A 27,829-nucleotide genomic window follows, 5' to 3' on the forward strand; every position below is an offset into this window, starting at 1 on the left:
AGGAGTTCAGAAGAGTCCCGACGACCCCTTTCAGGAGTGAAAAAACGGTTCAAAAGATACAAAAGGTGGCGGGACTTAAGCATAGGGGGGCGGGGCAAACATAGACCAATGAAAGGGGATCTCCCTGCGGAGTGTATACAACAAACGGTATACAACAAACAGTTAAAAAGACACAAAAGGGTGGCGGGGACTTAAGCATAGGGGGGGGCGGGGCAAACATAGACCAATGAAAAGGGATCTCCCTGCCGAGTCCAACGACCTCTCCGACAAATGTTTCACGAGATATGAAATGGGTTATGGACATCGCTTCAGGGTGGGGGTCGTGGGGGTCAGAAAGGGGGCTGTGGTTAACCTAGACCAATGAATGTAGAAGTCTGTACTGAGTTGATTGACTACGGAAGCCCTAAGAGGCCATACATTCATACATTTTATTTACTCCATTTTCCCGTGATAACGAGTTAATTTAATTTGTTTTCTCGTGATAACGGGATAATTTTCTCGAGATCTCCAGAAAACTAAACGATAGTCTAGTATATATTAAATCACTGCGGGGAAACATCATTCAGTGTCGCAATGTCAGAGGAGCAGGTAGGGGCTAAGGAGCAGGAGGATATTGATCCACAAATCATGTTAAACCCAGATTCGGCTCAAACAAGGGACTAAACACGTTTCGCAATTATGCCACATCAATGTGGAACGCCCTACCCAAAGCTGTAAAGGAATGTGAATCACTACCCACTTTCAAAAAACACCTACGGGAGACTGCAATTCGAAACTGGCCCCTACAAATGCCCTAACCCAGTTGTACAGTAAATGACCAAGTATGGCTTTTGTCAGTATTCCAATGTACAGTGTACAGTGTCGTCGTCCCCCTACCCCACCCCCCCCCCCCCCCCCCCCCCCCCACTGTACTGTACTGTACCCATTCTGCAATCTGTTAATAAACTTTTCAATCAATCAATCAATCAAACCGTGTCACATATCTTCTCAATCAAGGCCTGACACAGGCTGAAATAGCTTCATGCCTTGCTGTTACAGATAATATACACATTAGTGTGCGTCATCTAAGAAGACGGTTAGCAAAGGCTTCAGCTTTACCGGCGGCGCAATCAAAGTGAGCTCTCAAAGAGCACTATACGGGAGGCTGCAACTCAAAACTGGCCCCCGTAAATGTCCAAACCCCCTCCCACCCCCTCCAAATGTACAGTTTCCTCCCCCTCGTATGTATATATTTTCTGTTACGATCTCTGTTTAACAGTACTGTATATTTGCATATCTTGTATGTCACAAATGTAACAGTACTGTGTAGGCTATATACCTGTATGTCATGTACTCCCCTGAAATAAATTAATCCGTTATCACGAGAAAACGGACTTCGTTATCTCGAGATAAATCAATCCGTTCTCACGAGAAAACGGACTTCGTTATCTCGAGATAACGAGATTAATTCATCCGTTATCACGAGAAAACGATCTTTGTTATGTCGAGATAACGAAATAATAAGTTGTTATGACGAGAAAACGGACTTTGTTATCACGAGAAAAGTATCGCGTTAATAAATCGAGAAAAAAAATTGTATTCACTCGTTATCACGGGAAAACGGAGTAAATAAAATGTATGAATGTATGGCCTCTCTTAGGGCTTCCGTAATTGACACCTCCCATGTGTGTGTCTGTGTTTTCGCTGTGAAAGTGTAAGAGGCTCATTCGTGTGCCTGTCCCTTTAAGACGTGAACGTTTCTTTTTTTTGTGCGCGCGCCTTAATTGATTCAAATCCTAACTGACACACATCCATCCTCAATGCGTTTCAACGAGGCGGCGCTTCTGTCACAGATGACAATTAAAGCAAACCATAAGAGATCAATTTTAGATCTTTGAATATGAGTGCTTCAGGGAGTTGATGAAGGGTTATATCTGTGTAATTCTGTCGACACTTGTCCCCTGTGGCGATCGGAAGACCAGGTGAAGAAACCGTGAAATCACAGATCAATCACACATTCAATTTCATTTACAAGGTAGTATGGCCGAATATGTGTTTCTATAAAACATCACAATGGTTTTCAATGAGTTGTTCACCCCAGATAACAACGAGAGGTTGGTACTAAACATGAATTAGCAACCCCCCTTCCCTCATCATTGATTGATTGAAAAGTTTATTAACAGATTGCAGAATGGGTACAGTACAGTACAATACATACAATTGTTAAGGGGATGCAGACCAGAGAAAGACTTTCGTCTTGTTTACATCAGGGTCCCCCATTTTCAATTCATCATAACATATATGACACACACGACATACAGATAGACAGTAGGCCTACTGCTACATCTATACATTTATGACATACCAGATTTGCAAATACAGTACTGTTTGTGATACAAAAAAACTGTACATTGGAATACTGACAAAGCCATACTTGGTCATTTACTGTACAACTGGGTTAGGACATTTGTAGGGGCCAGTTTCGAATTGCAGTCTCCCGTAGGTGTTCTTTGAAAGTGTTTTTGAAAGTGGGTAGTGATTCACATTCCTTTATAGCTTTGGGTAGGGCGTTCCATCATCACGCAACGGATCTTAGAGCGATGCAAGATTGAATCAAGTGTGAGTTTTCCTAATGACTTTTGAAAGCTTCGATATATTGTTCATTGGAATAATGTGTCTGCAAATGGAGAGGTGTTCTGTTCTGAGAAGCTTCAAGAAGACCTGGTCATTACAAAGCTGCCTGTGACACTGCTGCCACCTGCTGGTCACAACATCCACTACAAGCAAGAAGGCACGAGATGATCAGCGTGTGTTAACGTTTGGGTTCGGTTTGTGGAGATGGTGAATGGAAAGGACTGCATTTATATAGCTGCTTTTATACAAGGCGCTTTACAATTTATGCCTCACATTCACACACCGACAGGGGAGGCGACCATGCAAGGTGTCAACCTGCTCATCGGGAGCAGTTAGGGGTTAAGTGTCTTGTCTTGCTCAAGGACACTTTGACACCCTGCCGGGAGGAGCGGGAATCGAACCTGGAAGCTTCCGATTACCAGACGTCGGCTCTCCCTCCTGAGCCATCTGATGTCTGGAGGTAGTGGGGAACGGGCAGGCCTGGGCCTCGTTTCCCAGCAAGAGCATCTTAAATTAAAGCTAAGAAGATCGTAAAATCTATGGTGCTTCTTGTGCTTATGGTAGCTGAGAGAGAATATGGCTAAACATATAAAGAAAGGTTTTAGCAATTTGGTATGATGTTAGATATGGTGTGTTAGGTAAGGTGTCTGGTATGGTGTTAGGTAAGGTGTCTGGTATGGTGTTAGGTAAGGTGTCTGGTATGGTGTTAGGTAAGGTGTTAGGTAAGGTGTTAGGTAAGGTGTCTGGTATGGTGTTAGGTAAGGTGTCTGGTATGGTGTTAGGTAAGGTGTTAGGTATGGTGTTAGGTAAGGTGTCTGGTATGGTGTTAGGTAAGGTGTCTGGTATGGTGTTAGGTAAGGTGTTAGGTATGGTGTTAGGTAAGGTGTCTGGTATGGTGTTAGGTAAGGTGTTAGGTATGGTGTTAGGTAAGGTGTCTGGTATGGTGTTAGGTAAGGTGTCTGGTATGGTGTTAGGTAAGGTGTCTGGTATGGTGTTAGGTAAGGTGTCTGGTATGGTGTTAGGTAAGGTGTCTGGTATGGTGTTAGGTAAGGTGTTAGGTAAGGTGTCTGGTATGGTGTTTGTTAGGTAAGGTGTTAGGTATGGTGTTAGGTAAGGTGTCTGGTATGGTGTTTGTTAGGTAAGGTGTTAGGTATGGTGTTAGGTAAGTTGTCTGGTATGGTGTTTGTTAGGTAAGGTGTTAGGTATGGTAAGGTGTCTGGTTTATGGGCTAAAGGTTTCAAAGCACGGCATACAAGTTACTCATTTTCTCATACTTACTCTCATACTCCAAAAACATATTTATTGTCTCCCCTGTGGTTTGTACCTTTCCTTCCCTGTACCCTTTGTTGTTTTTAAGTGCGGTAAGCGTATACTGACAGGTGGTATTTTTAGCTTTCCCCTGTGTGTTTGTGTGTGTTCCCCTTTGTTAGTGTGAGTTGGACTACCTACAGCGCCCCAGCAGTCTGGGCGGTTCAGGGGAGCCCTTCTAGCCAACAGGCGGTAGTGTCCCAGACCCTAACCCCACGCAGCCTTTATTTGTCTTGTTTTGCATGCCTTTATTTTGTGAAACTAGTGATCTAACACGTCTATAAATGGTCAAATGGTGCATTTATATTTTGTTCCTCACATTTATTTTACCCATTCACTCACACTGATGGCGGAGGCGACCGTGCAAGGTGCCAACCTGCTCATCGGGAGCAGTTAGGGGGTTAAGTGTCTTGCTCAAGGACACTTCGATGTGCTGCCCGGGAATCGAACCGGGAACCTCCGGATTGCCAGACCACTGCTCTACCTCCCGTCTACGAGCCCAGCTCGGTGTTGTAGCAAGAGCCCAGCTTCCCTGGAGCCATATTGTGTTGTAGAAGTGTGGCCTACTGTATTGTGTTGACGTGTTGTATAGAATAGTTAGTATTGGTATTCTGTGTTGTATGGAATAGTTAGTATTTATATTCTGTGTTGTATCTAGAATAGTTAGTATTGGTATTGTGTGTTGTATAGAATAGTTAGTATTGGTATTCTGTGTTGTATAGAATAGTTAGTATTGGTATTCTGTGTTGTATCTAGAATAGTTAGTATTGGTATTCTGCGTTGTATAGAATAGTTAGTATTGGTATTCTGTGTTGTATAGAATAGTTAGTATTGGTATTCTGTGTTGTATCTAGAATAGTTAGTATTGGTATTGTGTGTTGTATAGAATAGTTAGTATTGGTATTCTGTGTTGTATCTAGAATAGTTAGTATTGGTATTGTGTGTTGTATAGAATAGTTAGTATTGGTATTCTGTGTTGTATCTAGAATAGTTAGTATTGGTATTCTGTGTTGTATAGAATAGTTAGTATTGGTATTCTGTGTTGTATAGAATAGTTAGTATTGGTATTCTGCGTTATATAGAATAGTTAGTATTGGTATTCTGTGTTGTATAGAATAGTTAGTATTGGTATTCTGTGTTGTATAGAATAGTTAGTATTGGTATTCTGTGTTGTATCTAGAATAGTTAGTATTGGTATTGTGTGTTGTATAGAATAGTTAGTATTGGTATTCTGTGTTGTATAGAATAGTTAGTATTGGTATTCTGTGTTGTATAGAATAGTTAGTATTGGTATTCTGCGTTATATAGAATAGTTAGTATTGGTATTCTGTGTTGTATAGAATAGTTATTGGTATTCTGTGTTGTATAGAATAGTTAGTATTGGTATTGTGTGTTGTATCTAGAATAGTTAGTATTGGTATTCTGTGTTGTATAGAATAGTTAGTATTGGTATTCTGTGTTGTATCTAGAATAGTTAGTATTGGTATTCTGTGTTGTATAGAATAGTTAGTATTGGTATTGTGTTGTATAGAATAGCTAGTATTGGTATTCTGTGTTGTATAGAATAGTTAGTATTGGTATTCTGTGTTGTATAGAATAGTTAGTATTGGTATTGTGTTGTATCTAGAATAGTTAGTATTGGTATTCTGTGTTGTATAGAATAGCTAGTATTGGTATTCTGTGTTGTATAGAATAGTTAGTATTGGTATTCTGTGTTGTATCTAGAATAGTTAGTATTGGTATTGTGTTGTATCTAGAATAGTTAGTATTGGTATTCTGTGTTGTATAGAATAGTTAGCATTTGTATTCTGTGTTGTATAGAATAGTTAGTATTGGTATTCTGTGTCGTATAGAATAGTTAGTATTGGTATTCTGTGTTGTATAGAATAGTTAGTATTGGTATTCTGTGTCGTATAGAATAGTTAGTATTGGTATTCTGTGTTGTATAGAATAGTTATTGGTATTCTGTGTTGTATCTAGAATAGTTAGTATTGGTATTCTGTGTTGTATAGAATAGTTAGTATTGGTATTCTGTGTTGTATAGAATAGTTAGTATTGGTATTCTGTGTTGTATAGAATAGTTAGTATTGGTATTCTGTGTTGTATAGAATAGTTAGTATTGGTATTGTGTGTTGTATATAGAATAGTTAGTATTGGTATTCTGTGTTGTATAGAATAGTTAGTATTGGTATTGTGTGTTGTATAGAATAGTTAGTATTGGTATTCTGCGTTATATAGAATAGTTAGTATTGGTATTCTGTGTTGTATAGAATAGTTATTGGTATTCTGTGTTGTATAGAATAGCTAGTATTGGTATTCTGTGTTGTATAGAATAGTTAGTATTGGTATTGTGTGTTGTATAGAATAGTTAGTATTGGTATTGTGTTGTATCTAGAATAGTTAGTATTGGTATTGTGTGTTGTATAGAATAGTTAGTATTGGTATTCTGTGTTGTATAGAATAGCTAGTATTGGTATTCTGTGTTGTATAGAATAGTTAGTATTGATATTCTGTGTTGTATCTAGAATAGTTAGTATTGGTATTGTGTTGTATCTAGAATCGTTAGTATTGGTATTCTGTGTTGTATAGAATAGTTAGCATTTGTATTCTGTGTTGTATAGAATAGTTAGTATTTGTATTAAGTGTTTTGCCTCGTGGCTTTCCTGCTGAACATCACACCACTACTGAACATAACTACTAATCCATGCTGCCCAGTTACTTGAGCGCTAGATTGCAGGGCGGGCAGCCCAGGGTTTTCGTCCCCCTCACACTACCGCTGCTTGTCCACCAGAGGGCGCCCGACATCCTATCCAGCAGGGGAGGTGATTAACTGTCTCTTCCTCCATCCAAAATGGACATTTCCGCATTTTCCAGATTGTGGGTAAAGATAAAGATTGTTATTTTTTCTGCAGCCGTTGTTTCTGTCTGCCCTGATGTAAACAAGACGAAAGTCTTTCTCTGGTCTACATCCCCTTAACAATTGTGTGTATTGAGCCGTACTGTATTGTACCCATTCTGCAATCTTGTTAATACAATTTTCAATCAATCAATCAATCAATCAATCAAAAACCGGCCATGCTCGATTTCCTCGACCTGTGACATTTGGCAGTTTTTCAATTCTGTCCCCCACTCCGTGAACAAGACATTGCCGATGTTCGGAGCTTCCCTGAGAAAGTTGGCAATCTCATGGTCATGGTGGTCCATCACCTCACCGGTGTCCAAGGTGATCCAACTCTGGCCCCGTCTCCTTGAAGGGATTCACAACTTTATCCTCCTGGACAAGATTTGGCATTTGTTTGGGCAAGTAAGTTTAAAATGTCATTATGTCTAGGGTTTACGGTTTGTAAATGTAGATTTAGGAAATGACCATGTTCTTTGACGCTCAGCCACTCTAGGGGTTCTTGGCGCACGCTCCAAAGTCCAAGTCAACAGTAGGTGGCACATACAGATACAGTACAAGTGCCCTACACCGTTGGAATAATTTGAGATGCAGCTCTGTGTCAATATTTTATGTCCATTAATATTAAATAAGCAAATCTCATCTATTCAAATGATTACGTGTCTGATTGTATAGAGGCTTGGGACATTATATGTTGGGGTTAATAATACCTTAATATTTGTTACAGATTTGGTAAAAATCTTACATTTTTTACTACTAAAGAATTGATAAACATTGACATAATAAATATATCCAAAATATCCCTTTAAGACACAGAGACCTTGAAGAACACCTTAGCTTAGAGGATCAATCAATCAATATCTGAGACAAGTCCCTCCCTATGTTTGTGTTTACTATGGGATCTAACACCATTACTAGTGCTGTCAATAGATAAAAAAACGAACTAATCTCACAATTTTCTGTAATTAATCTAGATTAAAAATAATATTTTTCTACTTAAGACCGAAGCTTGTAACAGATATTTACTTGAGTAAAATCATGGAATTAATGTAAAATCAACACAAAGAAAGTATATTTAGATTCAAATACTATTTTAATAGCTTTCTTTGAATAGTTTCTCTCCTGTGAAATACAAATGTTCAACAAAACCATCAACATCGACTCAGCTAGACCTCTTTCTTATATCCATGGCGCTAACAGAAATAAAAACAACCCAGGCCTACTGTATGTTAAAGTGCAGATTGGCTTAGAGGACGATAATGTCTTGTATGAACTACCAGTCATATAAATCATATTAACAACAAAAATGTGTTCCATCTTCATGTCAGATGATTTTCAAAAAGGTGCATGAGTCGATGCAAAAAAAGAACAAGCAAATATACTGCTGAAAGTTGAGAACGTTGAAGATATATTTTTTTGACATTTATTTAACCTTTATTTACCCGGGCAAGCAAGTAAGAACAAATTATTATTTTATTTATTGTCAAAGTATGCATAATGTTGTGTTAATTACATGACAAGAGATATGTAATGTTAATTACCTGAAATTATTCCGTTTTTTGGGGAGGGAAACCCTGCATATATCGGTATCAGATATTAAGAGTTGGATATTAAGAGGTAAAAAAGCCAATATTGAACATCCCTAGTAAAAACCTTTGTTTAAATTCTTTTTTAGATTGGATTGGATTTTTTTCTCTGCTCTGACTTGAGGTCCAACTAGATTCAAATAAGCACATCTTCTTCAAATATTTTCAGTGTATGACACATCATTTGAAAGCTTACATTCTGTACTTTCATAATCTGTAAAAATCTGAAGAATTACAGAGGATTTAAGAGACTTGTGCTACGAACTGCTGGGCTTGGGCACATACGATACCACTACCTTCCAGACCCCCGTGGAAGTCGTTTAAAGACACCACAAAGCAGACATAACATTCTCTTTCCAGGGGCGGCCACATTGGGATTTTTTAAAACCATGTGCCCACCCCCAACACCACGCCAAACTGACAAAAAAAATTTACCCTACTATGCTAACATGTATAACTACTATGCACTTGAGTCAACACTGCAGCACCCAAGTTTCAGCAGTTTGATGAACATCGTTACTCAGCTGATAGAGTTGTACCCTTCCTGCTGACTTGTCGTACAGAACTTGTAAGTCGCTTTGGATAAAAGTACCTTAGTGACTAAATGTAAAAAATAAAGTGATCCATCATAATCTGGGAATGGAGCATCGTCATAAGGTGGGCAAAGAGCAGGAGTAGAGAGAGGGGAAAATACGTCTGTACAGGAATTGTACAATAGAATATATATATATAGGCCTATGGGTTCAGAGGGGAGACGTTAGATTAGAACTTCCGTGCCAGAACAGTTTGGAACTTAATAATGAGAGGAGATGTCGTTGCACTGGAGTTGGTTAGAAAAGCACATGAGAGATAAGACAGGATAGTCAGAGGGCTCGCCGCCCTGTTTAATTTGTTTTTCTCCGGGACACTTCAACCTTCGGGGAGCCTGTACGATGTGGCAGGAAATACATCTGATGATAATCTGGAGTTATCAAAGAAAAACAAAGTCTCTCCCCCCGTCGATTCCTACCAACCAGCTACACCGTTCGCTACATTATATAACCTGGAAAAAAAAACTCAACAGTCATCAGGCGATCAATCAAAGTGGCATTCGACAGAAGACGTGCTTCCGTTAACAGAAATGCCGTAGAGCCTGTTTCCATACAAAAGACACTTCTCACTTTCAGTCAGACAGATTCCCGTAACGCTGAAAAGCCCCCCAGAGACTCAAAACTCTCAAATGAACGACTGCAGATACAAGTGCTTTATTATTACTCATTAGCAACATAACACCCCGTTTAGCGACGTTTACTGAAATGAAGACACACAATAATGAGCGTTGATTTTACGCAGGACAAACACAGATTGAATTAAGAGGGAGACCAGGAGCTCCAGCTATGTTTTGGTTTCCGTTCCATCTCTCGTCACTCATCAGTCACCAATCAGTGGAACACACTAGGAGGAAGTAAAGGCCCCATGAAATAAAAATACATGTTTATGTTTTCATCACATATTATGACTTGCACTGATTGTCACTTATACACCGGTATCTGTCCCAACAATGACAAAAGAATGATATTTTTAATCAGTTCCTAGAAAACAATAATAATTTTTTGATGAGTCATCCTGCACACTAATAACTGCGTATACTAAATTAGTATTCAATGAAATGTTTTGTAGAATTCCATTACCGTAACGCACGCTCACCGCTGTTGGCTACTGTAAACGCCAATCAATATCCGAGACCCTCCCCTAGCTTTGTGTTTTTACAGGAAAGGAGTAAATATGCTGAATCACATAGCATTCTGCTATCAGTCTATGTTCCATAGACTGCAGGGAATTCTATGCAATTATATACCATTTATATATACAGTCACACCTACTTTGTTGTTGTAAGCTGGTTTGTGTTCCATGTTGAAGTATCAGGCCAGACAGGTCTGCTAGCCTTGGTATCTGCCCTATCGCCGCAATCAGCCTTGTTATGACTTGCTGTAAATATTCAACGTTCCTGATTGTTAACAGACTCGGAAGCATTTCCTCATGATGTCTCTAGGAAATGAATCCTTCAAACAAACGGACCTCACAAGTCCCAACTTTAAGCTCAGCTGAGTGACGGTTTCAAATATCACAATCTTACGAGTTTAAAATGTGCTATAGATAACATTTTATATTATATATATATATTTCTTTTTAATAAATAATAGTCATCCACAGAGCTTTTAGAAAGGTGCGTAATAAAAATATTGCTTTCCCCCAAAAGAAAATTACGAATGAATTTATCATTTTAAAAAAGATTTGTGGGTCCAAAATGAATGTTGTCGTTTACATGTTGCAGGCATGTATCCCCTCCCTACTTCTAATTTCCCCACGTGGAATGCACCCGAGTGGATAAATACTGGTGCTTTAGTGCGACATGTAGTGGCTGAAAGTTATCTACAGCACCTTAAATGTTATGCGCACCCATAAAGCCAGCAGAGGTCGAGTCCTTGTCAAATCATCACACAAGTTCACAGTAAGTAACTAAGCACATATTTGTATGGACTTATATGGTGCCTTATGTGAATGCTTCAAATAGAAACATAATAGTTATAAACTGACATGGCATACACCAGTAACCCTTCTTGTGTGACTGTGTATATATCAGGGTTCCCACAGACATTGCAAAACGAAATTCAAGGACTTTCAAGTACCTTTCCAAGCACTATTATTCATTTTAAAAGGGATACAATTCACTTTTATATGCAGTTTTTTTTTATATAAATATAAAAAATCTGATCCAATATTTATGGCTTAAAACCAATTTCAGACAATTAGTTACACTTTAGATTAAAAATTTATATTTCTTGATTCAGAACTATTTGATCATGGATGAACAAAACTTTCAATGCGAATTGATGATTTGAATTTCAATTACTTTTTAAGCACCTTGTTAAAAAAGTGGCTGTTTAAGGAATTCCAGGCCTCGACTTTTATAAAAAAAATAATTTTATTTTTTATAAAGCACTTTAAGCACTTCAAGGACCTTGTGCGAACCCCGATATACACACACACTGTATAAATACAGTGGTTAGTTTGCAGATGGATCTCACTAGAATATTAACAGAGTACCGCTCGACCTCTTTCACACCATGAGCGTCTTGCTGCCGGTGAACCTGTAGCTCTTGCGGCCGACGCCGGAGACCTTCCTGCTGGCGCCGCCGCCCCGCGCCGCTCCTCCCTTTAACTTCACGTGCGGCCGCTTGTCCGCCTTCTCCGCCTCGTCCCGCTTCATGTTGTCCTCGTTCTGGCAGTCGCACGACGACGACGGCAGCTCCTCCGGCGTTTGGGGCGGCGGGCAGAACCACTTCAGGGACGCGTAGCAGAGCTCGGCGAAGCTGGACAGCGCCGACACCACGCCGACCACGAAGTAGAAGCAGAGGAAGATGGTCTTCTCCGCCGGGCGCGACGTGAAGCAGTCCACGGTGTACGGACACGGGTAGCGGCTGCAGGGGAACTGGGCCTCCACCCTGAAGCCGTAGAGCCACCACTGGCCCAGCAGCACGGCCACCTCCGCCCCCATGCGGAAGGCCACGTTGACCAGGTACAGCCTCCGCAGGTGGCGCTCCTCCCGGTACTCCTGGCCGCTCGCCTGCAGGCTGAGCCCGGGGCAGGCCTTCCTCTTGTTGTGGTGGTGCATGGCGTACATGAGGAAGAGCAGCGAGGGCGTGGAGATCAGGACGATGTGGAACACCCAGAAGCGGTACTGGGAGATGGGGAAGGCGCTGTCGTAGCAGACCTGCTTGCAGCCCGGCTGCAGGGTGTTGCAGGCGAACTCCTCCTGCTCGTCCGCGAACAGGTCACTGGCCACGGTGCCCAGGATCAGCATCCTGAAGACCAGCATGAGCAGCAGCCAGAAGCGGCCCAGCATGGGCGAGTGGGCCTGCAGGGCCTCGAACAGCCCGCTGAGGAAGTCCCACTCGGCCATGGCCACCGAGGCGTCCTCTGTGGACTCGGAGGTCTGCTGCGCGTCTGCTGCGCGTCTCTGCTCCTCCCTGCGTTCAAGTCGAGCGCCTCAGTCCACCGTCGGCATCTTTTAATTCCCCACGCATTCTTTTTGTAATCGACCCAAACCTCCTTCACGCCGTGTTTTTTTTTTTTCACATTACAAAAGGCTCAAAGCTCAATCTTAACGGGGCTAATCAGCAGGACCTGATCCTGAGTCAGATCCTGTTCCAGAGCGGTGCTGGGACTGGCCTTCCACTGGCCTGGTGGGTCCTGATCCTGAGTCAGATCCTGTTCAGAGCGGTGCTGGGACTCTCCTTCCACTGGCCTGCAGCAAAAGACCAAACATCAAATTAAAACTAATGATAACGCAAAACACGCGCAAGGAGCAGTTACTGTGATTCGACTGTAATGAAACTTAATCTACGTTGTAGTACGTCTTGTAACATCTAGTACGTCTCTCGGAGTCTCATGGCCGGCACAGACTCAGAAGGAGCTTCTATCTCCAGGTGATCAGACTGCTCAATGTGGACTCACTGTAACACTAACTCATCCATTCTACACTCATTGCACACAACATCCACAAACACTCACTTTAAATATTCACCTTTAACATTTACTTTAAACATTACAGCATATTTTATCTATTTATTCCTAAAAGATATGCTACTTCTACCTAATTATTGAATTTAGCATTTTGTACATTTTTTGTTTTGTATATTGTATAGTGTGTTTATATACATTATATATATATATATATATATTAGTCAGGGAAATATAAGAAAATCTTGGAATAAATTCCATATCAAGACATTTCTTCACCACACAAGGTGCTTTATGGTAAAAATAAACATTTAAAAATGTTTCACAGATAAGGTTCCGGGTACTCTAACTTTCAGCAGCTGTCACAGGTTTTCCTACGGGAGTTGAATTTAAATATTTTTATGCGTTATTAGACACCTTTACAAACACATTGGTGAAGACATTTCTTTGTAAGGAATTTATTCCAAGATTGGCCAAATATCTGATAATATTCCCAGACTATATATATATATATATATTAGTGCTGTCAAACGATTAAAATATTTAACTCGATTAATCGCATGATTGTCCATAGTTAACTCGTGATTAATCGCAAATTAATCGCATTTTTTTTTTACCTTAAACAGATCTTTTAAAGTTCCAAGTTTTAATACTCTTATCAACATGCGAGTCAACAAATGCTTGCTTTGTGCAGCCATTTAACACAAAAGGATGACCCTCATGCATTGCAAATTTGCATCAAATTCAAAACAGAGTGATGCACAAAATAACTTAAAAGAAAATAATAATTTAAAACAATGAATAAAGTGTGCATGAAATAATAGGGGAAAGAAAACGTTAGGAACTTGTTACATTCACCCACACAAGGGCTGATTAATCACACACCCCCCTCTCTCCCTCACACACACACTCTCCCAGCTCTTTTTCTCTTTTGCCCCTTCCTCATCTCTCTCACCCCCCTCTCTCTCTATATCTCACACACACACACACACACACTTCAGAAACAAACATAGTATCAATGAGAGCATCAATAATACACCTGAGTGAAGTCTAGTAATAAAAAAAAAAAAAAAAAAAAAATTTTTAGTTAATCTTGAGTTAAAAAAATTAGTGGCATTAATAGAATCGGGAGTTAACGCGATATTAACGCGATATATTTGACAGCCTTAATATATATATATATATATATATATATATATATATATATATACTATAATGTACCTTATGTGACAAATAAAAAAACTTGAAAATATTTTAGTAATGAAGCACAGCAGCGTTCACTTTATCATGTTGAACTGAATGACTGTTGCATGGCATTATTTGAATCGTGACAGTTCTACATTTCCTGCCCCTCCTTTTCTGGGGGGGGGGGGGACCAGTCAATCTTAACAATCAGACTGATGACGTTTGATATTATCAACAGCACCTCGACGCCACACTGTCACAAACGCCCGGGGAGAGAACCTTGTAACGCACAAGGGACCGATTCAACCACATTCTTAGTTAGTTGAAGGAGCAAACGTAGTACAGTAAAAAAGGGGGTGTAAGGTCAACCAACCTGTTGGATTTAAAAGATTCTATCAGCTCCAAGCGCCGACTGTGATGCCCCAATTCATCCTAGGCTGTGGTTGAACTAATCCTCTGCACGAGTCAGATAGGCGCAGTAATTCTTCATTTCTAAATCATCCGATGTGACGCAAGACAAAACGTGGTATGCCCTCTAAAACCAAGGCCATCAAGACGACACACCTGAGGTTTAACACGACGACGAGCCCATACATGTAGAAGTGGCTCGGTGGGCGGGTTGAGCGGCTAACCGCCTCCGTCACGCCTTTATACACGCGTTACAGGGGCCGCTGGCACCACCAAGAACCAAAGTAAGGGCTTAAGGCATTCGATGTTCCCTTAGAAATCAAAACAAGCAGCCGAATCCAATTTGATGATGATGATTAAAGATCCTGCCTTGGCACCCACGTCCTCGTCCCTCTCACAGTGGGATGTTCCTCGGGGCAAAAGAGAGTTCACGGGATGAAAAAGAAAGAAAACATTCCACGTTGTATCCAGTGAAGGGGGTGATTCCCGGGTCTACGCCAACCCGCTTGGGCTCTTCTCACTGGGCCGCTCCAAGATGCTTAAGGCCCGGGGTAATGATTTTGAGTGGGGGCGTCAACGGTTAAAGGAAATTCCTGCAACGGCCTAATCGGGGGGGGGGGGCTATCAAAGAGTCCTGAACAGAGGCGGTGTTTATTCTAGAGGGGCAAGTTCTTGATGAGCACTTGAAAGAGCTTCCCTAATGGCAGGAAGGATCTCAGTCATAAGCTTGGTGCAGTCATAACTCCAATCTGCCAGCTCTCAGGGGACAACATGGCAACTCCCCAGAAAAACAAAAACCTTAGTGGACTCATAAAGTGTATGGTCTTTGGAATGTGTAAAAGCCAGGCGTTTCCTTTGCATAAATTATTTGGACGACGTGTTACGAGGATGCATCATATTCGGTTAGGTTTGCACGCCTTCTCCAAGCAACTTCTGATCCAACTACTAAGTTTCTTAAAAAAAAAAAAAAAAAAGGGTAAATGTTTCAATCTGATTTGGTCACTTACTTTCGTAGTAGTTTAGTGTCATTGCCTCCAAACTGTTGATACTTCAGCGTGACGGAAGGGAGCAGTTCAAATGTTTGGATTTCTCTTGTCCAGGGGACCAGTTCAACAAGTGGTGGAATGTTTCCAGCACTGAAAATTAAAACAAAAACGGTTAACGTTCTTGCTCCGATGCATCATCTTGATGCACCTTCAAATGAATAGCAATACACGCAAACATGTTCAAACCATGTGAATAAAGACTGATTATACAAGTTCTACTGCAAGTGTATCGTAACCGCCTTCATCTCGCTCTGTGAAAATACCAAGTTTTTATACAAAGTCATAAGATTACTTACAGAAATTGCTCCCCAAGCCTGGTCCATTCAGAGACTATCGTTTTTCCAAGAGTGCTGTAATGATGCTCCTCCCCTATAAATCTCATTTAAATAGAGAACACACCTATTGTTCCGAGGTTACGTTTTTATAGGTCCAGGCAGCCTGAATATTTTCCACAACAAAGTCGTGTTTCCGCGTCTCTGATTGGCCAGGTCATGCGACATGTACGCCCAATCGTGGGACCGCAAGTTTTTGGATGGTTAAGCTTAGGCGCTCTTTCGAAGTTGGTTACGGTTAGAGTTTGTCTTAGAGCAGGGCGATAGAACGCCTGATTCCAAACTCTAACCATAACCAACTGTGAAAGAGTCACCTAAGCTTAACCAGTGATAAACTAGGCGTTAGGTAGTTTGCAGGCTGTTCGACCCGGAAATAGGCGCAGAACTTGCCGTCCCACGATTGGCGCACGTCACATGACCTGGCCAATCAGAGCGCAAAACTCGAACGCGGAAACACAAATTTGTTGTGGAAAGTAGGCAGGGATGTCCAATCAGGGATGCCCAATCAGTGATGCCAGACAGTGTAGTCATTGCACAAATATATACGTGTTCCACAATAAATGAACACACAGCCGGAGCGACCAATACAACTTTTATTTTTCAAAAACGAACATGTAAAAAAACAACAACCGATGAAATATTTACAAGACAAGACAAACCATGTAGAAAAGTTAGAAGTGAATAAGAAGTCATTAACAAGTCCTAAATATTTTCTATATTTCCATCAAATTTTTTGTGACAATGTAGAGGCTGACAAGACCTTTAAATGACAACAAGACACAGCATCACCTCCATCCAGCTCATCTAGAGATTAAATGCAGTACAATATTCAAGTCTTGGGAACAAAGCCATAAGACAGACAGAATGGCACTCAACAGAATCAACACTTCAGTGTCTTCGACACTAAACACACAAATTGGATGAACAGGATTAAAGAAGAAAAAAAAAAATCTTCTTCATTCAAAAGTCTTCCTCAGAGTCCGAATCCACGGCGTAGGTGACGGGTTTCCTGGAGCGAGCGGGCTTGTCTCGCACAGCAGCCGTGGTCGTTGTTGCGGCAGCCTCCTGGTCTGAGAGATTGAAGCTGTCGTCCTCCTCAGCCCGCTTGGTTTTCTGCCAGGAGACAAACGAGACGAGAGTGGCATTTGAATTATTAGTCTGGGGTTGGAAAGTAAAGGAGTACGGCGGCAGAACTGGAGAACTACTAGGAACTAACAAGAGTCTCATGGCCGGTACAGAGACACTCAGAAGGAGCTCATCTATCGGGCTGCTCAATGTGGACTCACTGCAACTCATACATTCTACATCCACTGCACACACATCCACCTGCGCACACATCCACTTTAAACAAACACTCACCCTTAACATTCACTTTAAACACTACACCATATTTGATCTATTTATTACAAAAAGATTACTGATGTACTACATCCTTATACAACGGCATGCAAATTTCTCGATTCTGATTGGCCATTCACACGTCTTTATTGGCAACAATCCACGGTCCTGGGCTCAGGACCCGCCCACAACCGAATCACATAACCCTCCCCGGCTCACTCCGGGAGAAAACAAGATCGCGGACAACAAATGGTTATGTTGAAAGCACCATAACGACTAAATATGAAGCGATTCTGTCAAGGGGAATGTGTTAGTATTTTAAACAATGTTGGATGATGTAATTGATGGGTCTTGAGTCAATCTAGAACAAAAGAAAAATCGCGGTTTGATTGATAGATTAATTGATTGATTTAAATTTCTTCCTTCCTACTTTCTACTGACTGCAGCGTTCTCTCTCACACTGTCCGACGCTGGCGTACCCACAAACACACACACACACACGCACGCACACACACACACACACTGTGACACACACACACACACACGCACACACACTCCTGTCTGCAACAGCGGGGGAGTCAGACTGAGAGAGAAGCAGCGCTGTTTTAAGTGAGCATGGTCTATTGAATTGATTGATTGGTTGATTGCTAATTTTATTACTGTACCCCTGGTTTCCAACTGGTTAAGTTTAGGCTAAAAGAAATAAATAAAAAAATAGGGCGAAGAAAACGTTTTTTTTCCTATAGGGCAAAGAAAACCTTTTAATTTGTTTTACCTACTTTATATAGAAGCATCTAAGAATGAAGTTCTATGGAAAGTAGGTCTGCATTCCCTTAACAATTGTGTGTATTGAGCCGTACTGTATTGTACCCATTCTGCATCTGGTAATAAAATTTTCAATCAATCATTCCAATAATACACAGTTGGATGTGTTAGTTGGTTGGATGCACTTCAAGCTGCTTCCACATGAGGCAACTTCTCTCAATCATTCCAATAATACACAGTTGGATGTGTTAGTTTGGTTGGATGCACTTCAAGCTGCTTCCACATGGAGGCAACTTGTCTTTTTTGTAGTTGTGGGAACTACTTTTTCTGGCGGATGGTTTTTTCAATAAATCTTCGATTAATGTGTGTTTATTGTATAGAAATAAGGTTGGATGAATCTGGCAGTTGTATAAAAGCTTTACACCACGTGCAGTCGTGATTTGTGACCAATAAACCATGCCTAGGGGGGTCTAACGAGCCTCGGCTGCGCCTCGGGCCTAACGACCACCCCTAGGCATGGTTTATTGGTCACAAACCACTCCTGCGTGTGATGTAATGCTTAAATATACCGCATTTTTGCACACAAAATTTATTTTGTACCTCATTGTTTGCATTTTATACTTTTAGTTTATATATTTTATAGCGTTTGGTCTTTATTCTTTTTACTTATTTTACTGTATGAAGCACATTCTCAGGGGGCTCGTACAGAGGTTGAACCAAGCATTTCACTGTATTGTACATGTACCTTAAATGTGAGAAATAAAACAAAACTTGAACTTCAAACTTGAATGACTGATCACTTAAGTGTGTCTGATTCTCACCACCCAATCTGCACGGACTACAACGTATATATGATGCCAGTTAGGGCACCTTGTGTATACTTTACGTACCCATTAGTATATATTCTAATTCTTATTGCCTATATTTATTGTAATGTATAATATAACTGATAGGGCATACAGACCCTCATCTGTACCTTTGATTAGTTTACTTTATATACGCTTATATTCAGAGTTAATTATATAGTTTACACCATTTACATAATTATAATTGTATTGCCTATATTTATGTATTTCTACTATTACCCTGCCCATACCTGTACCTCCCCTCCCCATGCTGCTATGATACCCAGATTTTCCCAAGGGGATCAAGAAAGGGATTTCCCCCCCCCCCCCCCCCGTTTTTTTAAATCTTTTTACCCCTCCTTTCTCCCATCCCAATGTTAGTCGTTATGCCAATTCCCAATCCCCTTCCTGGTCGCTGCACTCTACCCCCTACCGTCAGTCTGGGAGAGCGGAGACTATCACATGTAGCCAATCCACCGCTTCTTTTCACCTGGCAGCGCGGACTCTCACTGGGAGGGTGTAACGTGTGGAAGGATCACACTACCCCCCCTTAAGAGTTTACAGGTCATGAAGTAGTTTTACTTTCCATACGTACCGACCGCTGATTGATCAATATAGTGATGAGGTCACTGCTCCTGATCAATATAGTGATGAGGTCACTGCTCCTCATTCCAAACTTTGTTGGCTCAAAAGCATGGGATTTACAGTATGGTAATGTAGGTGTGAGGCTGGCACTTTAAAGAGGCATTTCACCAATAAACTGCTGATTTATTTTGCACATAATCTTACACGCATCCAAAAACTAAGTTTTGCACACATTCATTTAGTTTGACGGTTATTGAGAGTAAATTAATTTGAATATGGCCACCAGTGATGTCATCGGGGACACTGAATCCTTGTGTAGTTAATTACAACTCGATGGAATGATGAGGTAGCAGTCCCTATAAGACAAGGTATTCCTGTATATCCTGTATAAGACAATTAACTAAAATGTGATTTCATTGGATGTGCACTGTCAACTAATGCTTGTATATCTTATCGTGTGTTGTCATGTTTGTTTATGTGTTTGTTTAAAAAAATAAAATACTAAAAAGACGAGGTATTCATTTTTTTAATCAACATAATTTCATGGTGCTGTAATTACCACAACACAAGGATTCAATGTCCCTGATGACATCACTGGTGGCCACATTTAATAACTCCAACTAAATTAATGTGTGCAAAACTATTTCGAGTTTTTGGATGCGTGAGATTTTTGCCAAATAAAATAAGCATTGTTTTTGGTGAAGTGCCCCTTTAATGTGTGTAAAACATGTCTTGGTATTTGATATGTTTTATATTTATCCTTTTTCTTTTCCTTTGTTATTGACTTTGGTTAAATCATTCCAGTCAACTGAATCCGACGTCAACTGTTACAGATTTAGGGATTCATTCTACTAGGTGTGTAACGATAACACATTTTCAGACTTCAATACAAACTTTGATTTACCTCGTCATTCTATCTGCATACAGTGAGACCATGCGGTGGAATCCTTTACTTGTGCGACAAGAATAAATCATCCTTTCTATATTCTGAAAGCTGACTGTTTCGATCTTATAAATAACCATAAGGAATATCTTATGTTACTTTAACTCAAGTTGAGGTACATGTACTTTACTTGGGTATTACTCATTTTAGGGTACCTTACTTTTATCTACTATATTTCAGAGGAAACATCCTTTTAATAATTTATATGAAGCCTGTTATGTACTGGTTATGAAGTTGATGAAAAAATGGAAATATAGGAACATCATACAAAACACGTTTGAGATTAAGTCAACCACAAACCTTGCTCACTCTGCCTTTAATGCGGGCCATAAGGCCGCCAGAGCTGCCGTCAGAGTCGCTGCTCTCCATAGGTTTGCGTTTGAGGGCAGGCTTCTCCTTGACCATTGGGGCCTTGGTCTTGGCTTCGCCCTCCTCGTCACTGGAGTCAAACGATGGGCCCTTCTTGGGGGCAGCCTTGGTAGCAGGCTTAGTCTTGGGGACAGCCTTGGTAGCGGGCTTGGTCTTGGCTTCGCCCTCCTCGTCACTGGAGTCAAACGATGGGACCTTCTTGGAGGCAGTTTTGGCAGCGGGCTTAGTCTTGGGGGCAGCCTTGGTAGCGGGCTTAGTCTTGGGGGCAGCCTTGGTAGCAGGCTTAGTCTTGGCTTCACCCTCTGAGTCACTGGTTTCAAACGATGGGACCTTCTTGGGGGCAGCCTTGGTAGCAGGCTTCGTCTTGGCTTCACCCTCGGAGTCACTGGTTTCAAACGCAAACGCTGGGACCTTCTTGGGGGCAGCCTTGGTAGCAGGCTTCGTCTTGGCTTCACCCTCCGAGTCACTGGTTTCAAACGATGGGACCTTCTTGGGGGCAGTCTTGGTTGCAGGCTTTGGCTTGGACAGAGCTTCCAGGATGGATGGTTGTTTTGCATCTATGGGAGTGCACAAGAGATCGGAGTTAGATTGCAACGTAGGAAGTGATGAACCTCCTTGAGTCAGCATCTCGACACAGTCAGAAGCTGAAATATAGTAACACTAACAATACTCCAGAATCATAATGTCATAAGTACCAATTTAACAGTGCAGACCAGTGTAATTTTCAAAACCACATTCTGGTCGACACCTTCAGCCGTATTCACAAAAAGAATACTTGTAATACTCTTTCATCAACCTGAATAATTGAAACGTGAACAGAATATTTTAAGTATCCATTTATCAGTGCGGACCAGAGTAATTGCTAGCTCTCGTTAGTAAGGGGCTCTAGAAATGGATATGTCGGTCGCTCACTGTCTTGGCTGCGTCGACCACTGAGCTAAGCCTGCATGCCGCCTCTTCCTCTAACCACCTCAAGATGGCGATAGAGTATCACACTTGAATGACAGCTGGTAACACCCAGTGACAGGAGCAGACTGGGTTGTCTCAAGCCGTTCTCTCCAAATATTTAATTTGGTACCTTGTAGGAGTTTGGGCACAAACGTCACATGACGCTTAAAGCAGGGTTTCCGTTGTCCGGTAATTTCCGGTATTTGACCGGCAAAATCTGTTGAAGTCCGACATATTTAATCTATCCGGTCTTAATGTCCGGTGAAAATAATTCCCTCTAAGCACAATTTGATTATTTGAATTGTATTAAAATAGACTAAAATTAAATAGCCTATGCGATGAACGAAACAATCATTACATTTGTTTCATTGTTGCTTCACCAAGCAGGTATAATAATGTTGTCAGCGGGAGCTTGCTGCTAGATTTGCGACTGCATGCAGCTGCAGAGCCACAGAATCCACCATAACCCACCCATCTGTACAGGCACAGTGCAGTACTCCAATTCAGCCATTGGCAATTCAGCTGTTGGGTGGGGGGCGCTGTTGAGCGGTCCCCAGATAGAGCCTGAAAACAGCTGAATCTGCAGCGACATACTCTTTGCAAATAAGTCGTTGCGAGGTGGAGTCATCACGCAAACCCACGATAATGTTGTCGTCTCTCTGCCAAATTTCTCAGTTCTTCGCTTGATATAATTAATACAAATGTCCAATATAACGGAATTCGTTAGCTCATAAAAATGTGATTATAACAGACTGCTGTTTATTAATGTCGGGCGACTGCCCACAGACACCTATTTGATTTAAAGTCGGCAGCAGCACGGAGTCTCGGGACTTATTTTATTTGGAATATAATGACTGTATACGCAAAAGTAGCCTAGTTTTAAGTTAAAATATTATAAATCTACATGCCTTGAGGATGTCAATTATTTTTTAAGCTCAATAAACTCTGACCGGAATTTCTCTCATTTGACCGGTAGATTTAAATCTACCGGACCCTGAGACCGGCAACAATTTTTTCTAACGGAAACCCTGGCTTAAAGACGGCGTAGTGGAGTCAAAGTCCTAAAATCTGTCCTAAGCGAAGACAGTAAATGTTGGAGCTTCAGAGCATCCGGGCCAAGCTACCGATAACCTCACTTGTTAAGACTTCACTTGTTAAGACTTGCTAGCTAACCGCTTATGTTAGCATGACCAGTGTTTTAAGCTGTAGCCCTATTTTGAGAAATGTTGCCTAAAGGTACATGCCTAAGTAAATGGAAGATTGCTCCACTTCTACAAGGTCAATTTGCATGTACTTGGTATCTAGGAACATCTAGGGACCTGGGGGTATGTATTCCCAGTGTCAGAAATATTGTGTCTGTTACTAGGCTTGAGTAAATTGTAATAAAAAAAAGGAGAATATAAATTATGATTTTATTTTGCATCTGTGCCGGTGAATAACACCATGTTACAATTGCGCCGCAAGAGATTTCGCTCACTGAGCTCATTCAGCACCTTCTTGAGATCAAGTGTACAAAAAAAATCTAAGCAAAAGGAAGATGATTAAACAGAAGGATTTGTAGATGCAGTAATAAATTATAATCAATTTTACTATTTGACCTTGAACTTGACCGTATTATGGTCAAATCATACATATGGATAGGGAAAAGGCTCCTCTTTCCAATGGCAGTGTTAAAAAAAAAAAAAAAAAAAAAAAAAAAAAAAAATCTAACCCTAACTAACCATACTGTCATGCACTTGTCCTAATAAACTAACCTACACTGTAGCACTCAACACTTTGATGAACATTGTTACTCAGCTGATAGAGTTGTGCTCTTCCTGATGGCTTGTCGTACAGAACTTGTAAGTCGCTTTGGATAAAAGCGTCAGCTAAATGACTAAATGTAAATGTAAATGTAAATCTGGATTTAGTCATTTCCTCACGGTTTTACGATAGAGATATAATTAGCATTTTTCCGATAAATTCGTATTTTTGGTAAATCTTATAAAACATCGGTAAAAATTTAAATATACACTTTGACTGCTGTTTTGATAGGGTTAAGGTCTTTACTTAACATCACATGTGGGCCCTCAAGAGGACGAGTCGCGATGCGCCACTTTGCTGACCTCTAGCGGCTAGGGTGTGCATTTCTTTTAAGACAATATATATATAGAATTAAAGCCCTATTTGTTGCCTGTCGATTGCCCTTTCAGGTGACAAATCCATTCAGCGGTTCTCGAGTTACATGCCGATATGTGAGGCGTGCACCAAAGTACACATTACCACCCCCGACTCCCGGGGGTTCTAGCTCCGTCAATCATTTGGCGTTCGAGAAATTTTGGACAGGGTTGTAGCCAATGAGTGTGGCTTTCCAATGATACCCCATGATATGATAATTGGGGATCTAATACGGTCTCTATTGATCAAATTTATGATAAAGAAAAGCAGGGTCCCCCAATTGGTTAACAGGTTAAGACTTGCTAGCATGCTAGCATTATGTTAGCATGACCACAGTGTTTAAGACTTGCTAGCTAACAGCTTATGTTAGCATGACCACAGTGTTTAAGACTTGCTAGCTAACAGCTTATGTTAGCATGACCACAGTGCTTAAGACTTGCTAGCTAACAGCTTATGTTAGCATGACCACAGTGCTTAAGACTTGCTAGCTAACAGCTTATGTTAGCATGACCACCGTGCTTAAGACTTGCTAGCTAACACCTTATGTTAGCATGACCACAGTGCTTAAGACTTGCTAGCTAACAGCTTATGTTAGCATGACCAGTGCTTAAGACTTGCTAGCTAACAGCTTATGTTAGCATGACCAGTGCTTAAGACTTGCTAGCTAACAGCTTATGTTAGCATGACCACAGTGCGTTCTGCAGTACACTACAGACACAAAGCTGTGCTGCCTATTCGCCTTGATTTAGGGAAAGTTGTCCTGCTTCTTTTATTCTGCGATGATAATGTCCCACATTTAGTGCATGTCAGGCCAAAGTGCCGGCAAGACTGTCAGCTCGCGCCACACTAACTTGTTTGGGTTAGCTACATTCCTCTATAAACCTGAGGTTCTCAAATATCCCGTTACTAGGGGGCCTTTTAGAGTGTAGGTGTCCAGACAAACTTTGTATAGTTGTAGTAGTGGATGGGCATCGATTTTCGAATAGTCGTATAATTATGAAAAATCGAATTGCTAATGCAAATAGTTGTAATTTTTTTTTTTAACACTTTCAATGCCAACGACGCTATGTCGTTTGTTCATGCCGACCGTTCATTGCCAACGACGCGATATGTCGTTTGTTTTTTTATTAGCGATTTGAATTCATATTTCATCAATCTAGTATCACGTTAGTGCTGCAAACTCTCTGAGCTCCATTGGGAAAATACCACCCCCTATCGTCTCCTGGATGGTAATGGACTCAATGAAAATTGATGAGAAAAGAAAAAAAACGGAATCCACATTTTACTTCTCAGGCAAGTAACCCGAGCCCATCGGACTCATTGTGGACCATCAGAACAGCGTGGAATACATTTTTCCAGTACGCAGCGTTGGATCAATAAACACGATCGATATTTGGAATGGCGATCAGGAATTGGAATAATCTTTTTGGAGAACATCTGATCTGAGGTAAGGAATCTATTTTACCAGTCTTAGGATAATCAGAGCTATTTTCACAGAGATATCAGCGTTTGCCCTATGTGTGTGGTGTGTGCTGATCAGGAAATGAGATTCGATTTTTCAGCTCGCTTCTCTAGCGTGCATAAGTACACATACTATCGATAATCTAGCGTTTATTTGAAAACGATAATAAATAGGCCGAAAAATGTGTATTCCAGAATATTCCAGTAAAGGGCGATTATCATAGAATCTTTATATTTTCCTGAAACTTAAAAAAAAAACTAGCGATTTTCAAAATGGTATAAAACAGAAATGAACAGATTAAAAAACAATCCGTTTCGACAATGCTGACTGCAAACAAGTCATTGATAAGCGACGGCCAGATTAGACACATAGCCATAATTTAAGACATCGATTATGCATTCACAAATGCGAGTGCTATATCATTGAAGTGGGTGGCGGCATTCAAGGGGGTAAAAAGGAAAACACGGCCGGCACGGAAAGTGTTAATAAAAACAACCTCAAAGAAAAATAGTATACCTCAAGTTATGAAACTTAAAAAACAAACAAATAGATGACTGTTAAGTTGTACCTTCAAGCTTCTTCTTGGGTGCAGGGGCCTTCTTGGCTATAGCAGGTTTCTTGGGTGCCGCCTCCTTGGCCTTGGGGGCTGCCTTCGGCTTGGGTGGAAGTATGAGCTCTACCACATCATCCTCGGATTCAGCTGCTGCAACAACAACAACAAAACGCACAACCTTTGGTGACAGTCCTCTACATTTGACCATAAAGTCTGTATCAATGTCTTATACACTAACATACCACACACTCAACACTTGGGGCATCACCTACCTTAGACTATAGTCTACCTTATACACTAACATACCACACACTCAACCCTTGGGGCATCACCTACCTTAGACTACAGTCTACCCATAGAACTCTGTATGATAGCATGTACAATAGTGCTGTATATATACCGTGTATATATATATATATTAGTGCTGTCAGGCGTTTAATTTTTTTTCTTCTAATTAATAACAGGATTTGTAATTAATTAATCTAATTAATCACATTTTAATCGCATAACCATTTTATGCCCGATATTCTAGATTCTATAATCATATTACAAATTGCATGTGTCCGGATGGCAGAATTCAGTACTGTATCATCTACAAAACCTTCTGTTTAATTATCTTCCATCTATTAATTTGCTTAGATTTTTCAGGTCTGGTCAATTTGAGCATAGTGTTATTCAGTTAAAGATAAAAAAAAAAAATGTATTGATATTCTCATTTGGTTCATTACAATTTACTCAAGCCTAACAGACACAGTATTTCTGACACTGGGAATACATTCCCTGAGATCCATAGATGTCCCTAGAATCAGATACCAAGAACACTAGTCAGGACTCAGGAGAGGAGTATATTGTAGTAAACTGAGGATTACTGAGGATGCACAGATAATGTTGATATTCAAATATAAAAAGGTTTCGAGAGGAGTGGAAGTTTGAAGACAGACTAGACTACAATATGATGCGGGGGTGGTGAGTTGAAACAGTGTGTGTGTCCCCGACCCCACTTCTATGTTTCAATAAATTATTTGCATTTAAAACTATTAACGCTGACTCATTCCTTCAGTCCACTCAAAATTATGCTAATATTCCTTATGTTGTTTATGATATTAATTGAAAATAGCATATGAGAGTATTATATAGTAATAATAACACATGGCGATATACTAAAAGCTATTTTAAATGTTTGGCTGGTAAAAAATCTGCCTGGCTGGTAGTTTTTAAAATCTACCAGCCAAATGGCTGGTAAGTCAAAAAGTTAATTTTGTTCCCTGTGGCATGTACAATAATGTTATATATATATATATATATTTATTTATTCTTACTGTACATATATCTACCCACATCCGTCTGTATATAGCTGCATATAATCCTTTTTACATCGGTAGATACTATATCTGTAGATATCTCTTACCTACTCTTACTAGTTATGCTGCTGGCCAGTACAACTTACTACAATAGTGCATCACTGTACATATTAATACTACAACTCTGTACATACATCCGATTAGCACTATTACTCAGTAGTAAGTTCCTTGGGGTACACCTGAACAATAAACTGGACTGGTCGGACAACACAGAGGCCCTCTACAGGAAGGGACAGAGCAGGCTGTTCTTCCTGAGAAGACTCGGGTCCTTCAACGTGTGCAACAGACTGCTGCAGTCGTTCTACCAGTCAGTAGTGGCCAGGGTCCTCTTCTATGCTGTGGCATGCTGGGGGGACAACTCGAGGGACACCAACAAACTGAACAAGCTGGTGAGGAAGGCTAGCTTTGTGGTGGGAGTCGAGCTGGTCAGACTAGAGGTGGTGGCAGAGAGGGGGTTGAGAAGGAAGCTGGCTGCTATCCTGGAGAATCCCTCCCACCCCCTCTACGACGAGCTAGTCAAGATGAGAAGCACATTCAGTCACAGATCTCCCCCCCCCCCCGACACTCAACTAACCGCCTCGGCCAGTCCTTCATATCAGCGGCCATCAGGCAACAGTGGGCAG

The 27,829-nt window shown here is 40.8% G+C and overlaps 3 protein-coding genes across 5 annotated transcripts in view; all 3 read right to left on the minus strand.

The window, feature by feature from the left end:
• raraa (retinoic acid receptor, alpha a) overlaps positions 1 to 3,120 on the minus strand; it is a gene marked incomplete at its 5' end in the record, with an annotated part of 18,060 nt that extends 14,940 nt beyond the window's left edge. The window contains one exon of the mRNA XM_084322344.1: positions 3,033 to 3,120. Within this exon, the coding sequence (XP_084178470.1) occupies positions 3,033 to 3,120 (88 nt within the window). The remainder of the gene's footprint in view (positions 1 to 3,032) is intronic.
• Positions 3,121 to 9,259: 6,139 nt separating this feature from the next.
• On the minus strand, positions 9,260 to 15,917 carry LOC311235367 (gap junction delta-3 protein-like). Of its 2 annotated transcripts, XM_084322810.1 has the most exons (3): positions 15,845 to 15,917; positions 15,510 to 15,638; positions 9,260 to 12,694 (listed from the first exon to the last, which is right to left on the minus strand). In XM_084322810.1, the coding sequence occupies exon 3, from the start codon at positions 12,347 to 12,349 to the stop codon at positions 11,507 to 11,509; it is 843 nt and encodes a 280-aa protein (XP_084178936.1). In that variant the 5' UTR covers positions 12,350 to 12,694; positions 15,510 to 15,638; positions 15,845 to 15,917; the 3' UTR covers positions 9,260 to 11,506. The 2 variants fall into 2 exon arrangements, with proteins under 2 accessions (XP_084178936.1, XP_084178937.1); XM_084322811.1 differs by lacking the exons at positions 15,510 to 15,638; positions 15,845 to 15,917 and adding an exon at positions 14,468 to 15,041.
• Positions 15,918 to 16,459: 542 nt separating this feature from the next.
• Positions 16,460 to 27,829, minus strand: part of top2a (DNA topoisomerase II alpha) — an 83,162-nt gene continuing 71,792 nt past the window's right edge. Inside the window, exons 32-34 of one of the 2 annotated variants that reach the window (XM_084323517.1) lie at positions 25,861 to 25,992; positions 20,657 to 21,282; positions 16,460 to 16,993 (exon numbers count right to left, since the gene is read on the minus strand). In XM_084323517.1, the coding sequence (XP_084179643.1) occupies positions 16,841 to 16,993; positions 20,657 to 21,282; positions 25,861 to 25,992 (911 nt within the window). In that variant the 3' untranslated portion in view covers positions 16,460 to 16,840. Of the gene's footprint in view, positions 16,994 to 20,656; positions 21,283 to 25,860; positions 25,996 to 27,829 lie in introns of both variants that reach the window. The other variant, XM_084323516.1, reaches the window with a different exon arrangement.

This window comes from Notolepis coatsorum (assembly GCF_963971535.1).
Source record: "Notolepis coatsorum genome assembly, chromosome: 10".
NCBI lineage: Eukaryota > Metazoa > Chordata > Actinopteri > Aulopiformes > Paralepididae > Notolepis > Notolepis coatsorum.

Excerpts from the sequence above, each read along its gene's own strand:
- LOC311235367 (XM_084322810.1), bottom strand. The coding sequence starts at position 12,349 with ATGGCCGAGTGGGACTTCCTCAGCGGGCTGTTCGAGGCCCTGCAGGCC.